The sequence below is a fragment of the Diabrotica virgifera genome, chromosome 2, assembly GCF_917563875.1.
Source record: "Diabrotica virgifera virgifera chromosome 2, PGI_DIABVI_V3a".
In the NCBI taxonomy this organism is placed as follows: domain Eukaryota; kingdom Metazoa; phylum Arthropoda; class Insecta; order Coleoptera; family Chrysomelidae; genus Diabrotica; species Diabrotica virgifera.
Window position 1 is genome coordinate 74341776 of NC_065444.1, and position 23048 is coordinate 74364823.

At 34.5% G+C, this 23048-nt stretch overlaps 1 protein-coding gene across 2 annotated transcripts in view; it reads right to left on the reverse strand.

The window, feature by feature from the left end:
* The window catches only part of LOC114329493 (venom carboxylesterase-6), a 337686-nt gene that overhangs the window by 21640 nt on the left and 292998 nt on the right, over nucleotides 1-23048 (reverse strand). For both annotated transcript variants that reach the window (XM_050643792.1, XM_028278620.2), the window contains exon 8: nucleotides 7578-7744. In XM_050643792.1, coding sequence (XP_050499749.1) covers nucleotides 7578-7744 — 167 coding nt within the window. The remainder of the gene's footprint in view (nucleotides 1-7577; nucleotides 7745-23048) is intronic.

The window sequence follows — 23048 nt, forward strand, 5'->3', positions numbered from 1 at the left end:
CTATTATGTTGTCTTTCCCTTTTATATATCGGAACTCAAAATCATACTCCTGTAATAATAGAATGCCTCTATGTATTCTATTATTTACTAATCTATTCTTCATGATATGTACTAAAGCTGCATGGTCTTTTTCGATTGTGAATTTTGCTCCCAATAAGTAAAACCTCAATTTGTTTACGCAATATAGTACACTGGCAAACTCCAATTCTGTAACACTATATTTTCTCTCATGTGTTTTAGTCACTCGAGATATAAAACATATCGGCACTTCTTGGTCGTTTTGTATTTGAGACAGAACTCCTGCAAATTTTTGTATGGACGCATCAGTTCGGAGAATAAAAGGTAAATTGTAAATGGGGTGGTATATTTTCGTTCCTTTTGCGAATTCTCGTTTTAATGTTTCGAAAGCTTCCTCCTGTTCTTCTTTCCAATTCCATTTTATTCCTTTTTTAAGCAATTTTATCAGAGGGATTTCCTTTTGGCTCAAATCGGGAATCAGCTTTTTAAAATAATTTATCGTGCCAAGAAAACCTCTCAATGTTTTCAAATTCGTTGGTCTTGGGTATTCATCTATGAGCTTGACTCTATCTTCGGCTAATCTTACTGTTTTGGTGTCCAATTGAAAACCCAAATAAATTACTTCTTTTTGAAAAAATTGACATTTTTCAATGTTTAATTTCAATCCCGCTGTGTCCAATTCTTTCAGAATTATTTCTATGTGTTCCAGATGACTCTGAGTATCTTGTGAAAAAATTAATAAATCATCGATATAATGAACTATGAAATCTTCATGGCGATTCAAAATGGTATGTAGAGCTCGGACGAGTGCAGCACAAGCACTCTGCAATCCAAATGGCACTACCTTAAACCGGTAGACAATACCATCAATAGAAAAAGCGGTGTAGTTTCTACATTTTTCAGCTAACGGTATCAACCAAAAACTGTGTTTTAAGTCAATTTTTGAAAATATGTGTGACCCGGTGATTCTTCCAAAAATGGCCTCGATGTTTAGAGGTGATTCATATTGTGATACAGTGTGCTGGTTGATATTCCTGGCATCTAAACATAATCTCAATTCTCCATTGCTTTTCTTTACTATCACAATCGGGTTAACATACGGTGAATCACATCTTTCGATGATTTGATCTTCCAACATTTTATTTATTTCTTCTTTCACCTCTTGTCGATACTTGTATGGAATCGGGTAAGTCTTTGATCGAAAATTTCCCAAGTTTTTCACCTCAAATGAATGTTCGTACTTTTTAGCCACTCTGTTTTCCTCATTGATCAAATTTTCGTAGTTTCTTAACATCAACCGCAATTATTTTTCTTTCCCTTCTCCACATATTAATTTTCTGTCTTCTTTCTCAGATTCTTCACACATGTTTACCGTGCATTCTGCATCCTCGTTTGCATATACCTCCTCTTCAAATACCACTGTTTCAATCATATTCTTTTCACTTTCATTTTTTTGCTTTATTTCTTCTTCTCCTGAGCTCGTCTCTTCTTTTGAGGAACCCCAGGTTTCCTTTGTTTCTGATACTCTCAAATTTTCTTCTTCTGGGCTCAACTCTTCTTTTGAGGAGCCACAGGTTTCATTTTCTTTTATCTTTTTCTGACCTTTTCTCCTTTTTTTTCTTTGTCCTTGCTTCGCTGCCAAATTCATTTTTCTTTTCGTTGTTTCCTGCCAATTTAATAAACTCCTTGGGGTGACAAAAGATTCCTTTTTGATTTTTGGTTTTTAGTGAGCGCCGTCGTGAAAAGACGCCGGTTGCTCATCGTTGTTTATATTTTCGTCATAATGTCTCTCTCCGTCATATTCATCTGTCTGGGTATTATTTACCTCTCTTCTATTTTCTCTTGGTCTGTCGGATCTGTTTCGGTTTTCTCGATATCCCTGTTCATTTTGTCTACCATTATTTCTGTTTTCTTGATTTGAGCGTGTGGTGTTTCCATTCTGGTATTCTCGATTTCTGTCCTCATTCCATTGCCTATTTCTTTGTTCATAATTTCCTCTTCCGTTGTCTCTATTTTCGTTTTCCCTTCTGGGATTAAAATCTCGTCTTGTATAGTCCCTCCTATTTTGATTTCTATCTCTGTAATCTTGTGTTTCTCGGGGCCTGTAATCTTCTCGCGACCTTCTTGATTTTCTTTCTCTTAGACGTGATTCTCTTATTTGTAGGAATTGGCATAAACTATCTATGTCTTTGTAATTTTGCAATGTGATATGGTCTTCCAGCGTTTCCTCGAAATGTCTTGCAATCAGTTCGACTAATTGTTCCGATGAGTAATTATATTGTAAATGTTTTGCATTATTGTAAATTTGCAAAGCATATGTCCTTTCTGATACACCCATCCTATCATTGTATTTCCCATTTTGCAATTCCTTGTTAATTTCCAATTGTTGGACCTTTCCCCAGAAATAATTCAAAAATTTTTGTTCAAATTGTTGCCAATTTCCGAATTCTTCTTCTTTGCTATCGAACCATAGGCTTGCTTCATATTTGAGATGGTTTCTGATAGTTTCTTTTGCTGTTTCGAAATTTCCGATGTGCTGTATTTTCTTTTTCAGGCTATTTATGAACGGCACTGGGTGTAATCTTCTTACATCCCCGCCAAACCTTATCTTCACGTCATCTGTGCTATGTATAACCATTTCTCTTCTTTCTCCGACATTTTGTTGAATATTGATTTCCGCAATCTTTCTTTCCACTTCTTCTATGTCTGCTTTAATAGCGTTTTCCAACTTGTTTTCCAAATTTTCTATTTCCTTTTGCTGGCAATTCGTTATCTCCTTTATTTTGATTTTGATTTCTTTAATCTCTAACTCCTGTTTCTCGCTCTTTTCTGCAATCTCCTCTATTTTTTTTAACCATTTCCTTCTTAACACTCTCTATATTTCTGTTGTTTTCTTCTATGGCTTGTTTTGTTTCCTGTTGATTGTCATCCATTTTTTTCTCCACTTTATCCATTTTCTTTGATGTTTCTTCCTGATTTTTATCCATTGTCCTTTTTGCTTCATCCATTGCTTGTTTTGTTTCTCTTTGATTGTCATCCAGTTTTTGTTGTGTTTCATCCATTTTCTGTTCCATTCTTTGTGACTGGAGTTGCATCATTTGTAATAATTTATCTATTCCTGATAATTCTTGCTGTTCTGATGCCATGATTGTCTTGTCTAAAATATCTTCTTGGTCTGAATTATTCTCTTGATTTGAATGTTCTTTTTGTTTTTTGTTGTCTTTGCTTTGGCTTCTTGTCACAGACATTTGTTTTCAAGAAGTACTGTCCCCGCCAAATATGAAATTTTACTAGTATGTTACCAAGACGACTTTTTCTCACCCAAATATTATAAATTGTCAATAAATATATCAAATGTAAATATCGTAAAAATAAAATATTAAATCAGTTATGTAAAATTTGTACCTAAAGAGATCTAAAATTTTATGTTATCAAATGTAAGTATCTCACTTTTTACCACAGGCATATAAATTTTCAAATACCGGCTTTACTCTTTCTATCCTTCAAATTTGCCACTAGAAATACTTTTACATGCTTTCCACGTTGGACGACAGTTGATGTGATCTTGATTATTGATATGAGATAATATTCTTATATGTCATTTAATTTAATCAATGCATTAATCATAATCTAATTAATTTACCAGATCACATATCAATATGTTTTCAATCTCAGGGCGAATTATAAAATTAATTACTTACTCTCGTGGCTTCTAAGTATTTCTCAATGGTTCCTAATCGGGATAGGAAAGAAAAGAGTAAAATAATACACACATATGGGTTACAATTATAATCAAAATATTGTTTATTTTATTTAAATGGCAATCACTGGTTAATATGTGCTAGATCTTATTATTCTTAAACATAACATTTACAAATGGGAATCTTATTTCCTTTTGGTTTCCAATTGAAAGTTTTTATTAACATTTAACTATTAGGATTTATTAGCAACAATTCTATTTAAGTTTGATGAAGCTTTTCTGATATTATTGATTATGTTCTTCAATTTATAATGTGGTATTTAATACGAAAAACCCATACATTCATGTCCAAACAAATGAGACTGACCTTTTTCTGGTGAACTGAGAATGTCTTCACACAAGACCCGTTTCCTGCTATCCTTGGCTGCGATCAAAACCTCGTCCTGGCTTTCAGTAATGTTCTCCTTTGAAGATTAGCTCGTATAGCTCTCGTTCCTGCTTCTGTCGTGATGCTGTGTTCTACCTTTTTCGAAACTGCAATCAGCTACCGGGACACTCTTGGCTCAAGGAGGTTCTTTACTCTCAACCTGGCCTACCTCTCGTTCCACGATAGATCTCCACACTCACGGAACTACACCGGCTTTCTCACTCTCCGTACACTACCGTCTACTACTGGACTTCACTTCTCGACAGCTCAAAACATTCTGATCTATCTTTATCATTCATTCCCCTACTTTCTAAATATCCCTTCCAGATTCACAAATCAACCTTCCACCACCAACTCTCATTCGCAGTATTCCTCAAAACCAATTTTTAATCTTTCTAAATATGCTTAATGGATTTCAAGAAAAAATAGTTAATTCCCATTCTAAAATTACTTTCTACTATTTACAAAATTTAATGACCTATTATCTACTTCACATGAGTCTTATTTAGCATAGGCTAATGATCGAACCTTCCGCGAACAACGATAATGACCTATTATCTATTTCAACTGAGTCTTATTTAGCATAGGCTAATGATCGAACCTTCCGCGAACAACGATAATGGTACGCGCCATTCACTTTGTTTATTCTCGGCGCATTGTCCCGAGTTTCGTAAGCTTCTTCTAATCACTTCTTAAAATTACATATAACAATTTGTTGTATACAGGTTTTTGTAAATATTTGACAATATTTGTGGTTGAGAAAATTGAAAATATTTTATATTAAATTGAATTCTGTTTTATAATTATCAAAATTTAATTTTCATATCAAATAGAAATATAACAATACATATGATCGCCATTTCCATGGTAACATGCACAATACAAATACAATTATTTTTGTCAAAAAAAATTTGTTGACACTTGTCAAAACTTATCAAAAATTACCTTTTATAATACTGTTCAACTGTGAATTATAACTTTAAATAACTAAAGTATATACATATTAAGAATATTAAATTCCTATGTGTATATATGTATTTTATATCAATTTAGGCATATAATATACCTAAAAGCACCTAAATTATTTAATTTTGAAGTTTTAACTCTTGACAAAAACGCATCCATAGAAAAAGTACAGTGTACAACACGAGAGAAAATGACATAGTTCTCTCTCGCTTGATTTGCGACACTCGCCTCGTGCCTCGGCTCGTGCCAACAAACTTCTGCGCTCGTGAGAAATATGTCTTTTTTCTCTCTTGTTGTACAATATACTATTGGCGCCTCCCAAACAAGGGCGCCCGCCCGGCCCTGGAAGTCATCAAAAAACGTAGCACTGCATACACTAATACCAAGCTTGAAGCTAGAAGATCATGAAAACCAGTTTCCACTTAACCTCTTAGACAATTCCCAAAAACAACGTAGGTTAAAGAGGTTCAAGCCACTGGAATCACCATTTATAGTAAACTCATAAACTAATTAGGTAGTAGTAGTAGTTATAATACATTTTTTTTCTTCTTCTTAAAGTCCGTCTCCTATCGGAGGGTGGAAATCATCACAGCTATTCTTATTTTACTGGCGGCCGCCCTAAATAGGTCGATGGAACTGCAGCCGAACCATTCCCTCAGATTTCTTAACCAAGGTATTCTGCGCCTACCGATACTTCTCTTACCCCTGATTTTACCCTGGATGATCAGTCTTAGCAGCGAGTATTTGTCACCTCTCATAACATGGCCAAAGTATTCAAGCTTTCTTCTTTTAACAGTAAGTACAACTTCACATCCTTTTCCGATCCGACGTAAAATTTCGGCATTCGTCACGTGGTCCACCCAAGATACACGTAGCATTCTACGGTAACACCACATCTCAAAAGCTTTAATGTTTTTAATGCTGTCCATCTTATGGTCCATGACTCAACTCCATATAATAAAGTGGAGAAGATGTAACACCGCAGCATACGCACTCTCAGATCAATATTTATGTCACGACTACAGAGAAATATTTTCATCTTGTTAAATGCTGCTCTGGCTATTTCTATTCTTGCTCTTACAATAAAACATAGCAGAAAAGGCTAGACCAAATTTTAACATAATGAGTAGTGCTACGGTGCTACGTTTTCTCGACTTTGTTATATGGAATGGAAGCTTGGACCTTGAATGCTGCATCAATGAAAAAACTAGAATTATTCGAGCTGTGGGTGTACAGAAGAATTTTGAAAATATCGTGGACAGAACACGTCACAAACAAAGAGGTTCTGCTGAGAAAGATGAATAAATAAATGGAAATCTTAAATACCATCAAAACAAGAAAATTGGAATATCTCAGACATATTACACATGGAGAGAGATACAACTTGCCCCAATTAATTATGCATGGAAAGATTCAAGGAAAAAGAAGCATAGGGAGACGCAGAATATCGTGGCTGCGCAACCTGAGAGAATGGTATGGATATGTATATCAAATGAACTTTTCAGAGTAGCCGTCTCTAAAATCTGAATAGCTATGATGATTGACGACCTTCGTAGCGGAGATGGCACTTAAAGAAGAAGATAACATGTATATCTATTTTATATCCTTTATCATAATTGTACTTTGACTTTACCACTTGGTAAAATCCTTCTTGTTTTTAGTCAATGTCACTACTTTTGTTTATTGTTGATACTCAATAGATTGTTTTTATTTCGCTTAAATTCCTCGACAACTAATGGCCACTGGCATGGTACGGTTGTTTTCACAATCAGATAGTGTAATGTGTAGTGTGTGTTGAGTAAGTGTCTTGTTACTTAGTAAAGTCGACTTCATTGTCTTTACAAAGAGATGCTAATTGTATCTGAACGTCTGCTGTCCCTCCGGTGAGTAGCATAGGCGTAACCAGGATAATCCTAAGGGGGGGTTACAACTACTGGAAAGGGGGGGGCTACAAAACTACTGGAAGGTCTCCGAGGGGCATGGTGTTATGGTGTTAAGCGTATAGAGCTCAAAGTACATCCCAATGGGGGGGGGGGTTACAACCCCCAAAACTCCCCTGGCTACGCCTATGGTGAGTAGCGATCTCACAAGGATAGAATCTATTTTAATCTAGGTTATTAAATTGCAAAATACTTTTAATAAAAAACACTATATTGTTGATACTAAATAGATTTTTTTTATTTCGCTTAAATGCCTCGACAACTAATGGCCACTGGCATGGTACGGTTGTTTTCACAATCAGATAGTGTAATGTGTAGTGTGTGTTGAGTAAGTGTCTCGTTACTTAGTAAAGTCGACTTCATTGTCTTAACAAAGAAATGCTAATTGTATCTGAACGTCTGCTGCCCCTCCGGTGAGTAGCGATCTCACAAGGATAGAAACTATTTTAATCTAGGTTATTAAATTGCAAAATACTTTTAATAAAAAAAGTTCTTACTTTTCCGGGACGCTAAATTTAAAACTTACCCTAATTGCTGCTGAGTGATTGTTTTGCAATAATCCGTTCGTAACAATTTCTCTTATTTTCTGACCAACTTCATCCAGAGTTTTATTACAACTTATGCGCATATTATGGTTGACGAGAAGTTTAACGTCATTGTCGAGGATAGGAAGTACGCTTGTCCAGTTTGGATCTAGAAAAATTCACGAATCACACAAGTCAAAGAGAAATTCACATTTTTAGTAAAATATTTTTAATATACACATCAAAAATGTGTAAGGGTACGAACATGCCGAAGATACATGGATGTGCGCGGTGTAGGTCGCGATCGTGGTAGCTACGCGATCAAAAGAAAGAGCACACGATGCCGAATATAAAAGACAAGAATGGAAACGTACTAAAAGAAGAAAAACAAATAATGGAAAGATGGAGAGAACATTTCAAAGAGCTAACTCATGCAGACACGGGCAACATAGGGGAGATACAAGAAAGGAATGAAGAACAACAAGTGGAATCCATAACAAGAGAGGAATTAGAGAAAGCAATAGAAAGAGTAAAATTGGGCAAAGCACCAGGCAAGCATCATATCAGCCCGGAAATGATAATATTCATGGGGATAGAGGGAATGGATAGCATGTAAGAACTAATGAATGATATCATAAATAGAGCAGAATTACCAAAGGACTGGAAGAAAGACACTATATTACCAATACACAAAAAGGGAGAAAAGAGAAACTGTAATAATTACCGAGGTATCATCATATCAAGTATCCCTGGGAAGGTATTCGCAAGAATAATAGAGACAAGAATAAAAACCCAAATAGAAACAACTATGGAAGACACACAGTGTGGATTCAGGGAGGACAGAAGCACGCAAGACCTAATATTCACATTAAGACAAGTAAGTGAGAAGGTAATCAAGAAGAATAGAGAGATACATATGTGCTTCATTGACCTGGAAAAGGCGTTTGACAGAATCCGAAGAAAGGACGTATGGAAGACACTAAAAGAAAGTGGAGTCGAATTTACTACAAGTCAAGGCGTCAAACAGGGATGCGTGCTAAGTCCACTGCTATTCTCAGTGGTACTGGATGAAGCGATAAAGAAAGCCAAGAGAAGAATGAGAAAACTAACATTAGGATACTGGCAAATGAAACGGACTCAACTATCGGAGCTACTATTTGCAGACGACATGGTATTGATAGCAGAAAACAAAGAAGACTTACAGAACAATCTTGAAACCCTAGAAGAAGAACTATCACACGTAAATATGAAAATTAATACAGAGAAAACAGAAAAACAATGATAATTTCAAATACGAGGAAGACACACGCAATAGAATTAGACGGGAAACAACTAGAGCAAGTGGAATACTTTAAATACCTAGGAGTAATAATCGAATCAAATGGTAAACAAGACATGGAAATAAACGAGAGAATGGGACGAACAGGAAGCTTATTTAACGCTATGAAAACAACATTTTTGGGGAAAAAAGAGATACCGGAGAAAGTAAAAACGGCAGTCGTTAAATCAGTAATTAGACCAACAATCATGTATAGCAGCGAGACATGGACATTGACGGGGAGACAAAAATCCAGAGTCAATGCTATGGAAATGAGGTTCCTGAAGAAAATAGCAAACAGAAAGAGGACAGACAAAATACGAAACGAAACAATTAGACAAAACCTAAAACTAGAACCAATCAATGAAAAAATACTGGAGGGACAACTTTGATGGTTCGGGCACGTGTGTAGAATGTCTAACGAGAGGCTTACAAAACGAGTGTTCGAAACGAGAGTGCAGGGGAAAAACAAAGGAGGAAGACCAAGAGTTATGTGGGTAGATGAAATCAGGAAAGTCCACCAGCCTTACACCTAAATGTAGAAAGGCTTAGGACTAAGTAAGTAAGTAAGTACACATCAAAAATGTCTAAGGGTACGAACATGCCGAAGATACATGGATGTGCGCGGTGTAGGTCGCGATCGTGGTAGCTACATCGTTGTCAAAACAAACCTTCATTTTCTTATTAGATGGCACATACCCAGGATGTGTCACCCGTTCACCTTCGCGACCTATCATCGCTGTTTACATCGATGTCGATGCCAAAACAAAATAGTTCCTTTTACATCGCGATCGAGCTGCTGATCGCGTGGTAAATTAAAGTTTATTGGTGGTTTTTAAACCACGTGACATTCGCCGGAGATACGGCTGGTGTATTTATTCATTTTTGTTGTAATCAGGTTGCGACAAGTTTTGGTTATATGGAAACCGCAAAGAACACTGAAAGAAAAGTATCTTCGGTATGTTCTGCCCGTCATCGATGTAAACCTCGACCGTGATCGCAACCTGCACCCCGCTCATCCATGTATCTTCGGCATGTTCGTACCCTAAGGAACACCTTCTTTTTAACATGCCATACACCATAGTGCGTAGGCGACTATCTAGAATAGAATAGAAATATACTTTATTGTCATGAAAAATTTAACAATTTTATAGACAAAGCTTACAGGAATCATAAATAAAAACAATAACAAATACAATTTACTAAAATTATACAAATCGTCAATATAAATAAAACATAATAAAGTGAAATAAAAATCAGTAACAATCTATTGCAAAATTAAAAAAAAATGCAAATTTCGTAATCTACCTTAAGAAATTTAATAAGTAATTTAATAAGTTATGCTGCTGCATATGACACTCAAATTTTAAGATTCTACTTATACATAAGTATATACTGTAATTTCTTAGTTATTGGTTAAGACACTCTGCTATTGAATAATATGGTCTCTCAGATAAATAGGCTTTTGTCATTTTACGGAACTTGGGGAAAGATGTTGCAGATTTAAGTTGTAGAGGGAGATGGTTGTATAGTTTTTTTTGCAGAATATAATATAAGGCGCGTTCCAAGTGACATGAAAACCGTCCTTCGTACTGCCCTCGTCATGCGCATTATAAAAAATGCGTTCCAAGCGAACATGAACGATGATTGGTATCGTACACCGTGTTGTTCCAAGCGATCCATGTACCGCTTCGAAATCGGTAACTGAACGGCCCTTTTGATACATGCCTTCAAGCAGAAACTATTTGTAATGACTTGCGCAGTTAGGATTGTTTTTATTTTTACTGGTCACTGCTATGAGATCAGCTGATGATTCAATAATAGAATAATCCACAATTTACGCTATTAGTACCTGTGAATCTTGATTTCCGTTTAAATAATTATTAATTCTTTTTTTTTTCAAATTAATCTTATAAAAATGGATAATTTATTATTTTCTTTTTTCATAGAAGACAACGATTTAATGTCAGATATCGATTCTGGGGAAGGTTTTGAAGCTGAAGTGATGTTTAATGAACATGTTAAGTCCACTTTACATCAACAATAAATTGAACAAGAAATTGACAAAGTTATTTAAGGTCAAATTTGGCTTATACAAAACACAATTCTACATCCAATTTTGCCGTGAATAAAAAGAAAATTGACAAAATAAAACATATCCAATTGTTCTATTTCATCAAATTATTTCACTTTCTTTTACAAACCATACATTTTGTACTCGTCAAATTTGGTATTGAATAACTTTGTCAATTTCTTATTCAATTTATTGTTGATGTACAGTGGACATTAGAAATATTAATTTTTAACCATAACCATCTAGCAAACTACTACCCACATAACAATGATGTTCGCATCATGTTCTAAGCATATCCTACCAACATTCGTCGGAGTATATTCTTTTTAGTATATGTGTAGTACAAGCATAGCATCTACCTTAAAAAACATTCTAAATTTCATGTTCTTTGTATATACTTCAAAGTATATTCTCGTACCGAATATACTAAGTATATTCGTGTACGTAGGATCTCGGAATATTCGTAAAAGTTTATTCTTAGAATATACCTTTATCGAATATTCTTAACACATACTTATAAGTACATTCTTAACACATACTTATAAGTAGATACTTTTAAAATATCTTAAAAATAATTTGTATGTATAGGAAGTATAATATTAGCCTTACATATTATCAACTTCGTTATTTTTTAGAATACATAATTAATAAAATTTATGTATGTAGGTAGTATTGGACGAATTTCATTTCAAAATTTTTGTAGGGTAAAAAAGTTTAAACATTAATTGTATTAACGTTTACATAGATACTATTAAAAATTCGTTTTCATAATTAAAATGACTTTACCATTTCGAGTTTATCATGAATCATTAGTATTTTTACATCCTTGGAATTTGAATTTAGGTACATTCAATTCAATAGACCATTTCGCAGAACCAAAACGTGCCAAACTGCACAACCAAAGCAACCAAAGGATTTGGCGTTGCCAACCGTCGAGTAAGCTTTTTCCGTCAACTTACCTTAAAAATTCCCACTTTTATAAAAAAAACTTCCCTCCTGTTTACAAAATCTGAGAAGATATGTTGAATTATTTTCAAATATTTTGATTTTTTCTTAATATTTTACAATTTGGACTGGAACAATAATTCCCTTTTGAGTTAACTTTTTCCCTTTATCACCGTTTATGTTGAAAATTCCCGCAAAAAGGGAAATTTCTCTCCGTTGGGCAACACTGACCACCGATTTTGTTATTCCACAATACATTCATAACCCCCCCCCCCCATATTCTGACCATTTCTATTTTTACCTGAATGGATCAGGGATAGGAAAAAACCGTAAAATATGAAAAAGAAAACAGGCATTATTTCATTATTTGTATCATCTATGGATCTATACTATGCAGTGTTAAGGATGAAGGCGAATGATGTAGTACTAGGACTAAAGAACATACATAATCTGTTTATTTTGTTTGCGGTGCTTCAAAATACATATATAATCTATTTTGATAACTCAATATTACTTAAATAGGTAAGTACATATAAGTATTATATAAATTTTAGTTACTTATTATGCATAGTTTAGTTTAGCTAAATATTATATAATGATTTATATAAATAACTAAAATTTATAAATATGTACTTACTTTTTAAGTAATGTTGTAGAATGTAGGTACTAACTACATTCTCATTTGCAATTAAAATATGTAAATAGATATTTGGTAGAACCAGTAGAACCTAAGATGAGATTAGGTGATGCTGAAAACATACTTCTAAGCAATATAGCACTTGATAGCACTTTCTTAGAATATTCTTAAAAATATAATATTCTTCCCATACAAAGATGTGCGGTAGTACGTTCTTAGTATATAAATAGAAGGTTTATAGCACTTCCTTGGAATATTCTAAAAAGTACCTTCTTGGTATAAACTAAAAAGATGTGCGGTAGTATGTTCTAAGTATACACATAGAAGGTTTATAGCATGTCCTTGGAATGTTCTAAAAAGAACATTCTTGGTATATACTGAAAAGAAGTGCGGTAGTACATTCTAAGTATATACATAGAACGTTTAAGTACTGTAATGTAGTATATACTCAGTATCTGCTCTGCACATTCGCAATGGTAATTACGCACATTCTCAGTATATACTTTTTCTGAAAAGTATGTTCTATGAATCTACTAAGAACATGAAATTGTTATGTGGGTAGTGGTACAGTGGTACTCGCACTGAAAATGGCTCAGGCGCAACTCGAACTTGAAATGGTACACGAATTCGTTCCAAGAGGGTTACGTACCGGTAATCGGATCGAGATCGAAAGAAAACCGTTCAAGGGCGATTCTGCGCATTAAAACAGTCCAATCGATTTCGTGGCGGTTCAAGGGATCGTACAAATGTGTCGTCTTGGAACGAACCTATATAGATTTCTTTACTAACTCAATGGACGGGATCGGTAAATAGATGTCAAAAGTAGAATTTCTGCTGGAATAGTCATGCCTAGGTCTTGCTGGAAAGACATGTAGATGTTTACGAATTAAGCAAACAGTTTCTAAAATACAGAGAGAGTCTGTAATTTGGAATAAATTCAATATCTCAAATACTAATTGTTTTTTTGAAAAATGCTCAGACTCGTCGATTAGTATTACAAATCGTCCTTTTTGACATACAATAATAATATATACAGGGTTTCCCAATTTAGAGATATGACGTCATCGTTGATTTTCTTAAATGGCAACACTGTTATTTTGATAGCTATTTTGATAGGGTGTGTAAAGTTATACAGAACTGCAAAATATCAAATTTTTATTCTCTACCATTTACAAGATAATAGAAAATAACAAAGTCTGTAATTTGGAATAAATTCAATTATTATAATACTAATTGTTTTTTGAAAAATGCTAAGGCCCGTCGATTAGTATTTCAAATTGTCATTTTTGACGTACAATAATAATGTATACAGGGTGTTCCAATTTAGAGATATGACGTCATCGTTGATTTTCATAAATGGCAACACTGTCATTTTGATAGCTATTTTGATAGGGTGTGTAAAGTTATACACAACTGCAAAATTTAAAATTTTTATTCCCTACCATTTACAAGATAATAAAAATAACAAAGTTATGAAAAACAAGTAATCAAATAATAATTGAATTTAATTATTTCGAATAAGCAAATGCTCATAACGTTGCCCATTGACACTTTTACAATATTTGAGGGCAACATTATGAATATTTGCTTATTCGAAATAATTAAATTAAATTATTATTTGATTACTTGTTTTTCATAACTTTGTTATTTTTTATTATCCTGTAAATGGTAGTGAATAAAAATTTGAAATTTTGCAGTTTTATAGGTATAACTTTACACCTATCAAAGTAGCCATCAAAATGATAGTGTTGCCATTTAAGAAAATCAACTATGACGTCATGTCGCTAAATTGGGACACCCTGTATACATTATTATTGTACGTTAAAAATGACAATTTGAAATACTAATCGACTGGTCTAAGCATTTTTCAAAAAAACAATTAGTATTATAATAATTGAATTTATTCCCAATTACAGACATAGCTTTGTTATTTTCTATTATCTTGTAAATGGTAGAGAATAAAAATTTGATATTTTGCAGTTGTGTATAACTTTTCACACCCTATCAAAATAGCTATCAAAATGACAGTGTTGCCATTTAAGAAAATCAACGATGACGTCATATCTCTAAATTGGGACACCCTGTATACATTATTATTGTATGTCAAAAAGGACAATTTGAAATACTAATTGACGGGTCTAAGCATTTTAAAGAAAAACAATTAGTATTTGAGATATTGAATTTATTCCAAATTACAGACTCTCTCTGTATATAAAGAAGGTAATGTTAGAATCCTGTGATCTTTGAAGTAGCTTCTGCAATGTGTTGTTCTTCTGAGGCCAAACAGATATCTTATTGCTCTTTTTTGTAATTTAAAAATAACATCCGATTGGACAGCTGTACCAGAACCCCAAAAAGGCAGACCATATCGAAAATGGGACTCGAACAATGAAAAGTATGTTATTTTGGAAGAGGCTAAATCCATTTCCTTCGAGACAGATCTTATTGGAAAGCAAGCTGAGGATAGTTTCTTGCTTAACACATCGATATGAAGGGACCATTTAAGGTTGCTATCTAAAAAAATACCAAGAAACTTTACAGAATCAACGATACTGATCTGGCTGTTATGAAGAGGTAAGGGTTGAAGAGTTCCTTTATAGGGTAATGCTACTGTTTTATCTACGTTAAAAGAGAGTAAATTAGAATCTGACCAGGATTTTATTGTGAGTAGATCAGAAGTTATAGTAGCATGAAGAGTTGCGATATTTGAGTTGCTCAAAGTGATACTGGTATCGTCAGCAAAAAGAAAAACTTTTCCATCGATTTTTAAACTAGTGATGTCATTAATAAAGATAAGGAAAAGTAGAGGACCCAATACTCAACCTTGTGGTACCCCACATACAACATTTTTGAGACTAGAGTCTGTATCATTTGCTCTAACCAGTTGTTTCCTATTATCCAAGTAAGATTGAAACCAGTTCAAAGAAATACCTCGAATTCCATAGAAATCTAGTTTTTTTTATCAAAATGTCGTGATTTACACAATCAAAAGCTTTGGCATAATCACAAAAAACAGTGGCAGTGTGGAGATTATTGTTTAATGCTTGATAAACCTCATGTAGTACAGAAAACATGGCATCGGTGGTACATTTATTATTTAAAAAGCCGAACTGATTTTGTGATAAAATCTTGTTATCAACGAGAAAGGACATAAGTCGGGCTTTTATGAGTCTTTCAATAATTCTCATTACTAAGGTAACTAATCTTGCGTTTCTTAATTAATCCAAAGATTTCTCTTTCCACGCCGGCTCTCTTAAGGACGTCATAGTTTTGAACTCTATCCACCCACGGTATGCGCATCATTTTTCTCAATGACCACATTTCAAATACTTCAAGTTTGTTGATTGATGTTCTCTTCAATGTCCACGTTTCCATGCCATAAAACAACCGTAACCATGAATCCATAAAATACCGTATTTCGAAATTTAGGGTTTGATTGCGTAGGGCGGTCTGAATTTCATAAAAGCTTGTCTTGCCATTTGTATTCGGGTTTTTATTTCATGTTGTGGATCCCATTGGTCATTGATTGTGGTGCCAAGGCATTTAAAAGTTTTCACGCATTTTATACGATCGTCACCTATGCATACAGTTGAGTACGGGAATCTTTACCCGTGCGTCATCATTTAAAGCATACGAAATAAGTCGATGATAACTCGGAAATTGAAATTTACTAAACGTAACAGCAAGTGACGAATCGACGAAATCTGTTCAGAAATGTTTAAAAAAGGTGGTGATCAACTTTTTGCAGCAATCCATAAACTGATAGTTCTTATATGGCAGAATGAATTGGTACCAGAAGAGTGGCCAAAGGGAGTAGGTAATATGTCCGTCGCATAAAAAAGGTGATCAACTGGATTGTAAGAACTATAGAGGCATTACTTTGTTAGCATCTGAATATAAAATCTTCGGCAACGTATTGTTTGAATGACTTAAACATTTTACGAAGGATATTGTAGGTCAATACTAATGCGGATTTACTGCTGGAAAGTCAACTATACATCAAATTCAAGCACATAGGCAAATTCTAGAAAAGTCACTAGAATATAACATAGATACCCACCATCTCTTCGTCGACTTCAAAACAGCCTATGACAATGTTAAAAGAAGCGCATTATATATTGCAATGAGAGACTTTGAATTCCCACCTAAGTTAGCTAAGTTGACCCAACTAACAATGCAAAACGTAAGCTCGTGCGTTAGAATTCGAGGAGAAAACTCTACGTTCTTTGACGTTAATAATGGTCTAAGACAGGAAACGCGCTGGCGTGTCTCCTCTTTAATATTGTCTTAGAAAAGGCAGTCAGAAAATTAAATATTAGAATGAATGGAACTATTTTTAATAGATCGACGCAAATTCTGCATTCGCTGACGATATAGTTATAGTGGGCAGAAGTTTGAGAGACATGGTGCAGTGTTTTACATGGCTTGCGGACGCGGCAAGTGAATTAGGACTTGTGGTAAACGAGGAAGATACCAAATATATGTTGGTTTCTTAAAACTCCCGAAATATCCGACAGAGAATTCAAATTAACAATCACACCTTTGAGCAAGTCAAGGAATTCACATATCTTGGATCGCTAGTAAACTCAATAAACACGACAAGCGATGAAATAAAAAGACGCATAGCAATAGCAAACAGAACTGTTCACGGTCTCCATAAACATTTAAAAAATAAAAATATAAAACGTGAAGTAGAGCTCAATATATACAAGACCTTAATAAGACCGGTTTTGATATATGGAGCTGAAACGTGGACCCTATCTCAAAGTGATGAAAGACTGCTTGGTATTTTTGAGAGAAAAATTCTTGGAGAAAAAAAAAGATGGATTGATGATGTTGAAGCAGACCTAAAAATTCTAGGGGTCAGAAGATAGAGGGAAGTTGCCAGGAATCGACAGTAGTGGCGACTTCTTTGTGAGCAGGCCAAGATCCACAACGGATTGTCGAGCCACTTATGATGATGATGATGAACAGCAAGTGACAGTAAGTGACTTGCTGTTGTGTTTAGTAAATTTCAATTTCCGAGTTATCATCGACTTATTTCGTATGCTTTAAATGATGACGCACGGGTAAAGATTCCCGGACTCAACTGTATTATCGGTTGTTCTGGAGGGTTTCTGCTATTGACCATATAAGTATTTCTTGTTCAAAATGTTGATCTTGAGGCCATAGTTTTTACCTATGCTATTCACAGTATCTAATAATAACTGCTAATCTTCCAAATTTTTGGTTATAATCAGTGTTGCTAATTGGTATGCCGTTCACCTTAATGCCTAATTCCGTGCCTTCTAATGCTTCCGCGAATATATTTTCCACATATAAATTAAAAAGCATCGGAGAGAGTATGCAGCCTTGGCGGACACCCTTCCGGACTTCAAATTCATCCGTATATTGGTCTTCATCAAGCCTCATCTTTGCCACCTGGTTCCAGTATTCTGATCAATGTGTCTAAGGAACACCAACCACTATTATTCCACTTTTTTCAATAAAAATTTTAATACTTTTTCATTAATAAATGATAAATGGTACGTCGGCATTTAACGCCATGTTCAAACGGTAAGTCGTCGACACAAGAAAACCGCGTAACTCCAATTTTTTACTTAAAATGAGATTTTACTGCCATCCATTAGCCAATCGCCTATTCTAGCCATCTGACAAATAATACGTCATTTAAATGTAGATTTCTAATTTTAAAATGTATACTAGAAAAGCAGGTATCCCCCCTTGTCAAAAAATTAAATTAGTAAAACACGCAACTCCCGCGCATTTTCTCTTGTCAGTTAAGTGGTTATTGCCGTTGATTTGATTTGTTTTTTTGGAGTGAAATAGAGGTTTTTAAGTTCTAATTTTACGTCTGTAAGGAAGTAAGATAAAGTAAGTTGATTTGGGTATGTAATAAATGTTTTTAGTACGATTTAAAAATAAAGGGATTTTTGTTGCTTTAAACTATCGCTGGAGTTACATGGTTTTCCATATTTTATTTTATACACCCATGTTGGAGTTACATGTTCTTCTAATGTTACTGTTTTTAGGCTTTCCTGAAAAATTCCTGTTTTTCCTGTTTCTAGGCTGCTATTATGGATTGGTGTGTGGTAGGATTCGCTATTCAAATTAAATATGTATAACATAGCATGTGAACTCTGAGGAGCCTTAAAAATACCCACAACATTACTGTATGTAATCAAACTTTTGAATGTTGTTCTGAAGCTATTTTCTTGTGGCATTTTTATAATCAAGTATATTCAAATGGGAAATAAGCCACAATTTTACCTAAAAATGATTTTATTAACGTTTCGACGCCCAAGTCGGGTGTCGTTGTCAAAATACAAAATAATACTAAATAAACAAAAATGTTGTTGCTTAGTAAAAAATTCTTCTAATAATTTATTTAATCTGACTCATTTATATCGGCAATTCAGACACGTATTATACATTTTAAAGTAGACGACTTTAAAATGATATTGCCAATATTGAAAAGTTGCGTTCCTGGGACGACTTTACTAAAAGATAGTTCATTCGATTACATGAAATCAATCCCAACTCAAGAATATCCGCCACAAAAAATCATAGCATGTGATCTGTCTTTAAAATGACAACCAAATGCAACGGTGGCACTGAAATTCTCGCGTTAGAGATTCCATAGTAAATCACGAGGGAAAACCAGGAAAAACCTCGTGATACTATCCCGACATCGTAAGTATTTGGGTTTACATTTAGTTTACTCTCAAAACTAATACCAAATTCTGACTTGATATTTTAAATTTTAAATAATACTAAAATACTAAATATGTACTAACTCGATATGTTACTGATTTACTAATTGTGGTATTTTCTTTCTATTGACTTCCTCCTTTAATATGGGTAACCACATCCTACTGCATTCTACCGAGGAATTTGCGACACAATTGGTTTCATTTAGCATAATTAGAGCCGCTTCTTTGATTTTTCTCTTTTTACTATCTGCTTCTTTTAGAAAATATATATTATATATTATATCTATTCTTCAAACTTTTGAAGAATATATTATCTGAAGTTGGTCTGCACGTCAAATATCCTTTCAGGGTTCCCATGTGTGACGTTATCGAAATTGTAGATTCAGATTAAGATTTTTAAGGAAGGTTTTCAGAATGATATTTGGCCATCAAAGAGATGAATTGACTGGAGAGTGGAGAAGGCGGCGCAATGCTGAATTGGTGGCTTTGTATGGTACTGAAAACATCGTCCGACATATAAGATTTATGATGGGCAGGTCATCTGGTAAGATCAGAGGTAGAGTGTAGAAGATCAGTACGCCGTCTACCCCAGGCTGTGGGTGAAAAAACGTGTTATAATTCAGGAATTTTCGAAACCTATCAGGTGTTGTAAAGGACGATGCCAGGAATAACTTCTACTAAAATGTAACCGATCGAAACTATATTATCGATCGCTATGTAAAATAAATACATTATTTTAAATGCGAGAATTCACGAATATGAAGAGTACGATACCATGTTCTAGGATATGATACCATCATATGGTCTCCGTAGTGAACGCACGCTTAGAACGCACGACGACATTCCAATGATGGCTTATGTAATCATATGGAGCCTTTCTCACTACACGGTGGTTGGAACGTTCGGTGAAGTCGCCGTGTTTATGTCGTCCCTTTCAACAACAACAGACGACAGCCGTGCCGTCTTTACGCACCCAGTGGCATAGGGGACTTAATGAATCCTTTCATATGATACTGTCGTTCAGACGCACGAAGGTAGTTTCCTTGGTTGTTTGGTACATTCTTTTCATTTACACTTTGTGGCTGTTTGAAGTAAGTGCATATATTTTATATTATGATGTCTCAGATTGAAGCGAGACCTGTTCTTTGGAATAAAACAATAGAAAATAAAGATAGAAACTTGACCAGAAATGCTTGGAATGGTGTATGCCGTGCACTTAACAGTGAATTTGACGAATTAGGTGAAAGAAAAAATCACATTTGGTAAGTACAGCAAAATTAATTTTATGTTACTGATAACAACAGTAATTAAAACTGTTAAGTATATGATCATAAATAATAAACATTATTTTTCATATTTGCAATTAACGTTGAGCATTGAGGGTGTTCCATCAATAGGTGTGAATATAAAAATATATAAATCGTATCTTTTTGCGTTCATAGGATGGACCCAATAAATTTGGTTCCTCTAATTTCTCTTTATTCGACGATAAAGTAACCACAACGCTATAATTTGATTTCGCTCCATATAATATAACTATACCTTTTATTCTACGAAATTATATTTAGTTTTATAGGGTAAACGACTCGGTGAAGACTGGAGTAGGGCAGCCGTCACGTCTTGTGTGAAATTATCTAAAAACAACATTTAAAACGAGTGGAACAACATTTAAAAATGAGTGGATGACGGAGGGTCTTTTAAATTTTGTACATGAAAAACATAGATTGTAATGTTGTTCTGAAGTTATTTTCTTGTGGCATTTTTGTAATAAACTATTCTAAATGAGAAATAAGCCACAATTTAACTAAAAGAATGATTTTATTAACGTTTCGACGCCCAAATCGGATGTCGAAACGTTAATAAAATCATTTTTTTTAAGAAATATTAACTGACAAAATAAAAATTGCAAATAAATTAAATACGCATTACAGTGCATTAGGACAAAAATATGGACAAAAAATACCCATTCGTAATGATACATATCAGACATTGTATCATGTACCTACCTCAGCCACAAAGTGTAAATAAAACTAATATACCAAACAACACAGCAAAATATCTCGTGCGACTCAATTCTTATTGTGTGAAAAGGACAAGTGCGACAAAACTACCGCACGAGAAAACCCTCGCACGTTCAAAATTCTTATAATGTGAAACAGCCGTTAGTGTTTCCGCACCATAGGTTAGAACCGGTAGCACACATTGATCAAAGACTTTTCTCTTTAGGCAGATGGGAAAAGCTGATTTGAAAAAGTCTCTTACTTAAACGAATTTCGTGAATATGCAGTCACCTCCCGTCAAAAATTCCATCGAAAGTTGATTCCATGGACTCACAATATGAGTAAACTAATAGAAAATGAAAGACAGTGTATATTTCATTACGTTTCAGAGGCGACCAACATCCCCTTACGTACGTTTCAACCTCTTGGGCTCTCCATGGTAGAAGTCTTTAGATTTTCAGATCTGGGACTTCTCATTGTGTTGTACATTATTTTGTTGTTCTTTGATTTTCTTCTATTTTCCATAAGTCCATCTCTTTCTTTTCTATTAGATGTTGTTCTCTGATATTATTAAAGGTTTCACATATATTTTGGAGTGATTCTTCAGCAACTTAAGACATTAAAAGAGGAAAATCAAACAAGAAAATTCTATAAACTCTGAATATTGCAAGAAAGGAATTCAATCCAAGGCTAAGATTATGTAAGGATAAGGAGGGGCATATAATCAATACAAAAGAAGAAATATTGAGAAGGTGGGTGGAACACTGTAAAGAACTACTTACTATCAAAGTAAAAGATCCAAATCAACCATCCCCAGGAACCAGCAACAATACAGCATTAGAGCCTCCATCAATTCAAGGAGTATGGGATGCAATAAAACACCAAAAAAATAATAAATCTCCAGGAATTGACGGTATACCTGCGGAGCTTATTAAATATGGAGGTGCTACTCTGGCTAATCAAATATATAAAATAATACTGAGAGCCTGGAATGAGGAACAAATCCAAGAAGAGTGGTGTATTGGAATCGTTTGCCCACTACACAAAAAGGGTGATCAATAGGAATGTAAAAACTATAGGGGAATAACCCTCCTTAATACGGCCTACAAAATATTTTCGAGTAGCTTATATAGTCGCCTAAGTGCACATTCACAGGAGTTTCTTGGAGAATATCAAAGTGATTTTAGGCCTGGTCGATCAACAACAGACCAGATCTTTGTGCTAAGGCAAATACTGGAAAAAACTAATGAATTCAATATAGACACATACCATCTTTTCGTAGATTTTAAATCGGCCTATGATAGTGTTCTAAGAAATAAATTGTATGAAGCCATGGATGAAGTCCACATCCCTGATAAACTAATAAGATTGGTTAAGGCTACAATGTGTAAAGTTGTTTGCAAAGTCGAAATACAGGGCGAACAATCACAGGCGATTGAAACGCATGTTGAGCTGCGACAGGGAGATGCGCTGGCGTGTCTCCTCTTCAACATAGCTCTGGAAAAGACGGTCAGAGATGCCCGAATAGACAACAGAGGCAATATTTTTAATAAATCATCCCAAATTTTGGCATATGCAGATGACGTGGACCTAGTTTCCCGCACAACGCGCCAGCTAGAAGAAATGTATACCACCTTCTCAAATGCCTTAAAAAATATGGGCCTGCAAGTAAACGAGGAGAAAACTAAGATGATGGCACCAACACCCAACAATTGAGCCAGAAACATCGGTCACCAATTCACGGTTGATAACTCTTCCTTTGAAGTGGTGGACAAATTCACATACT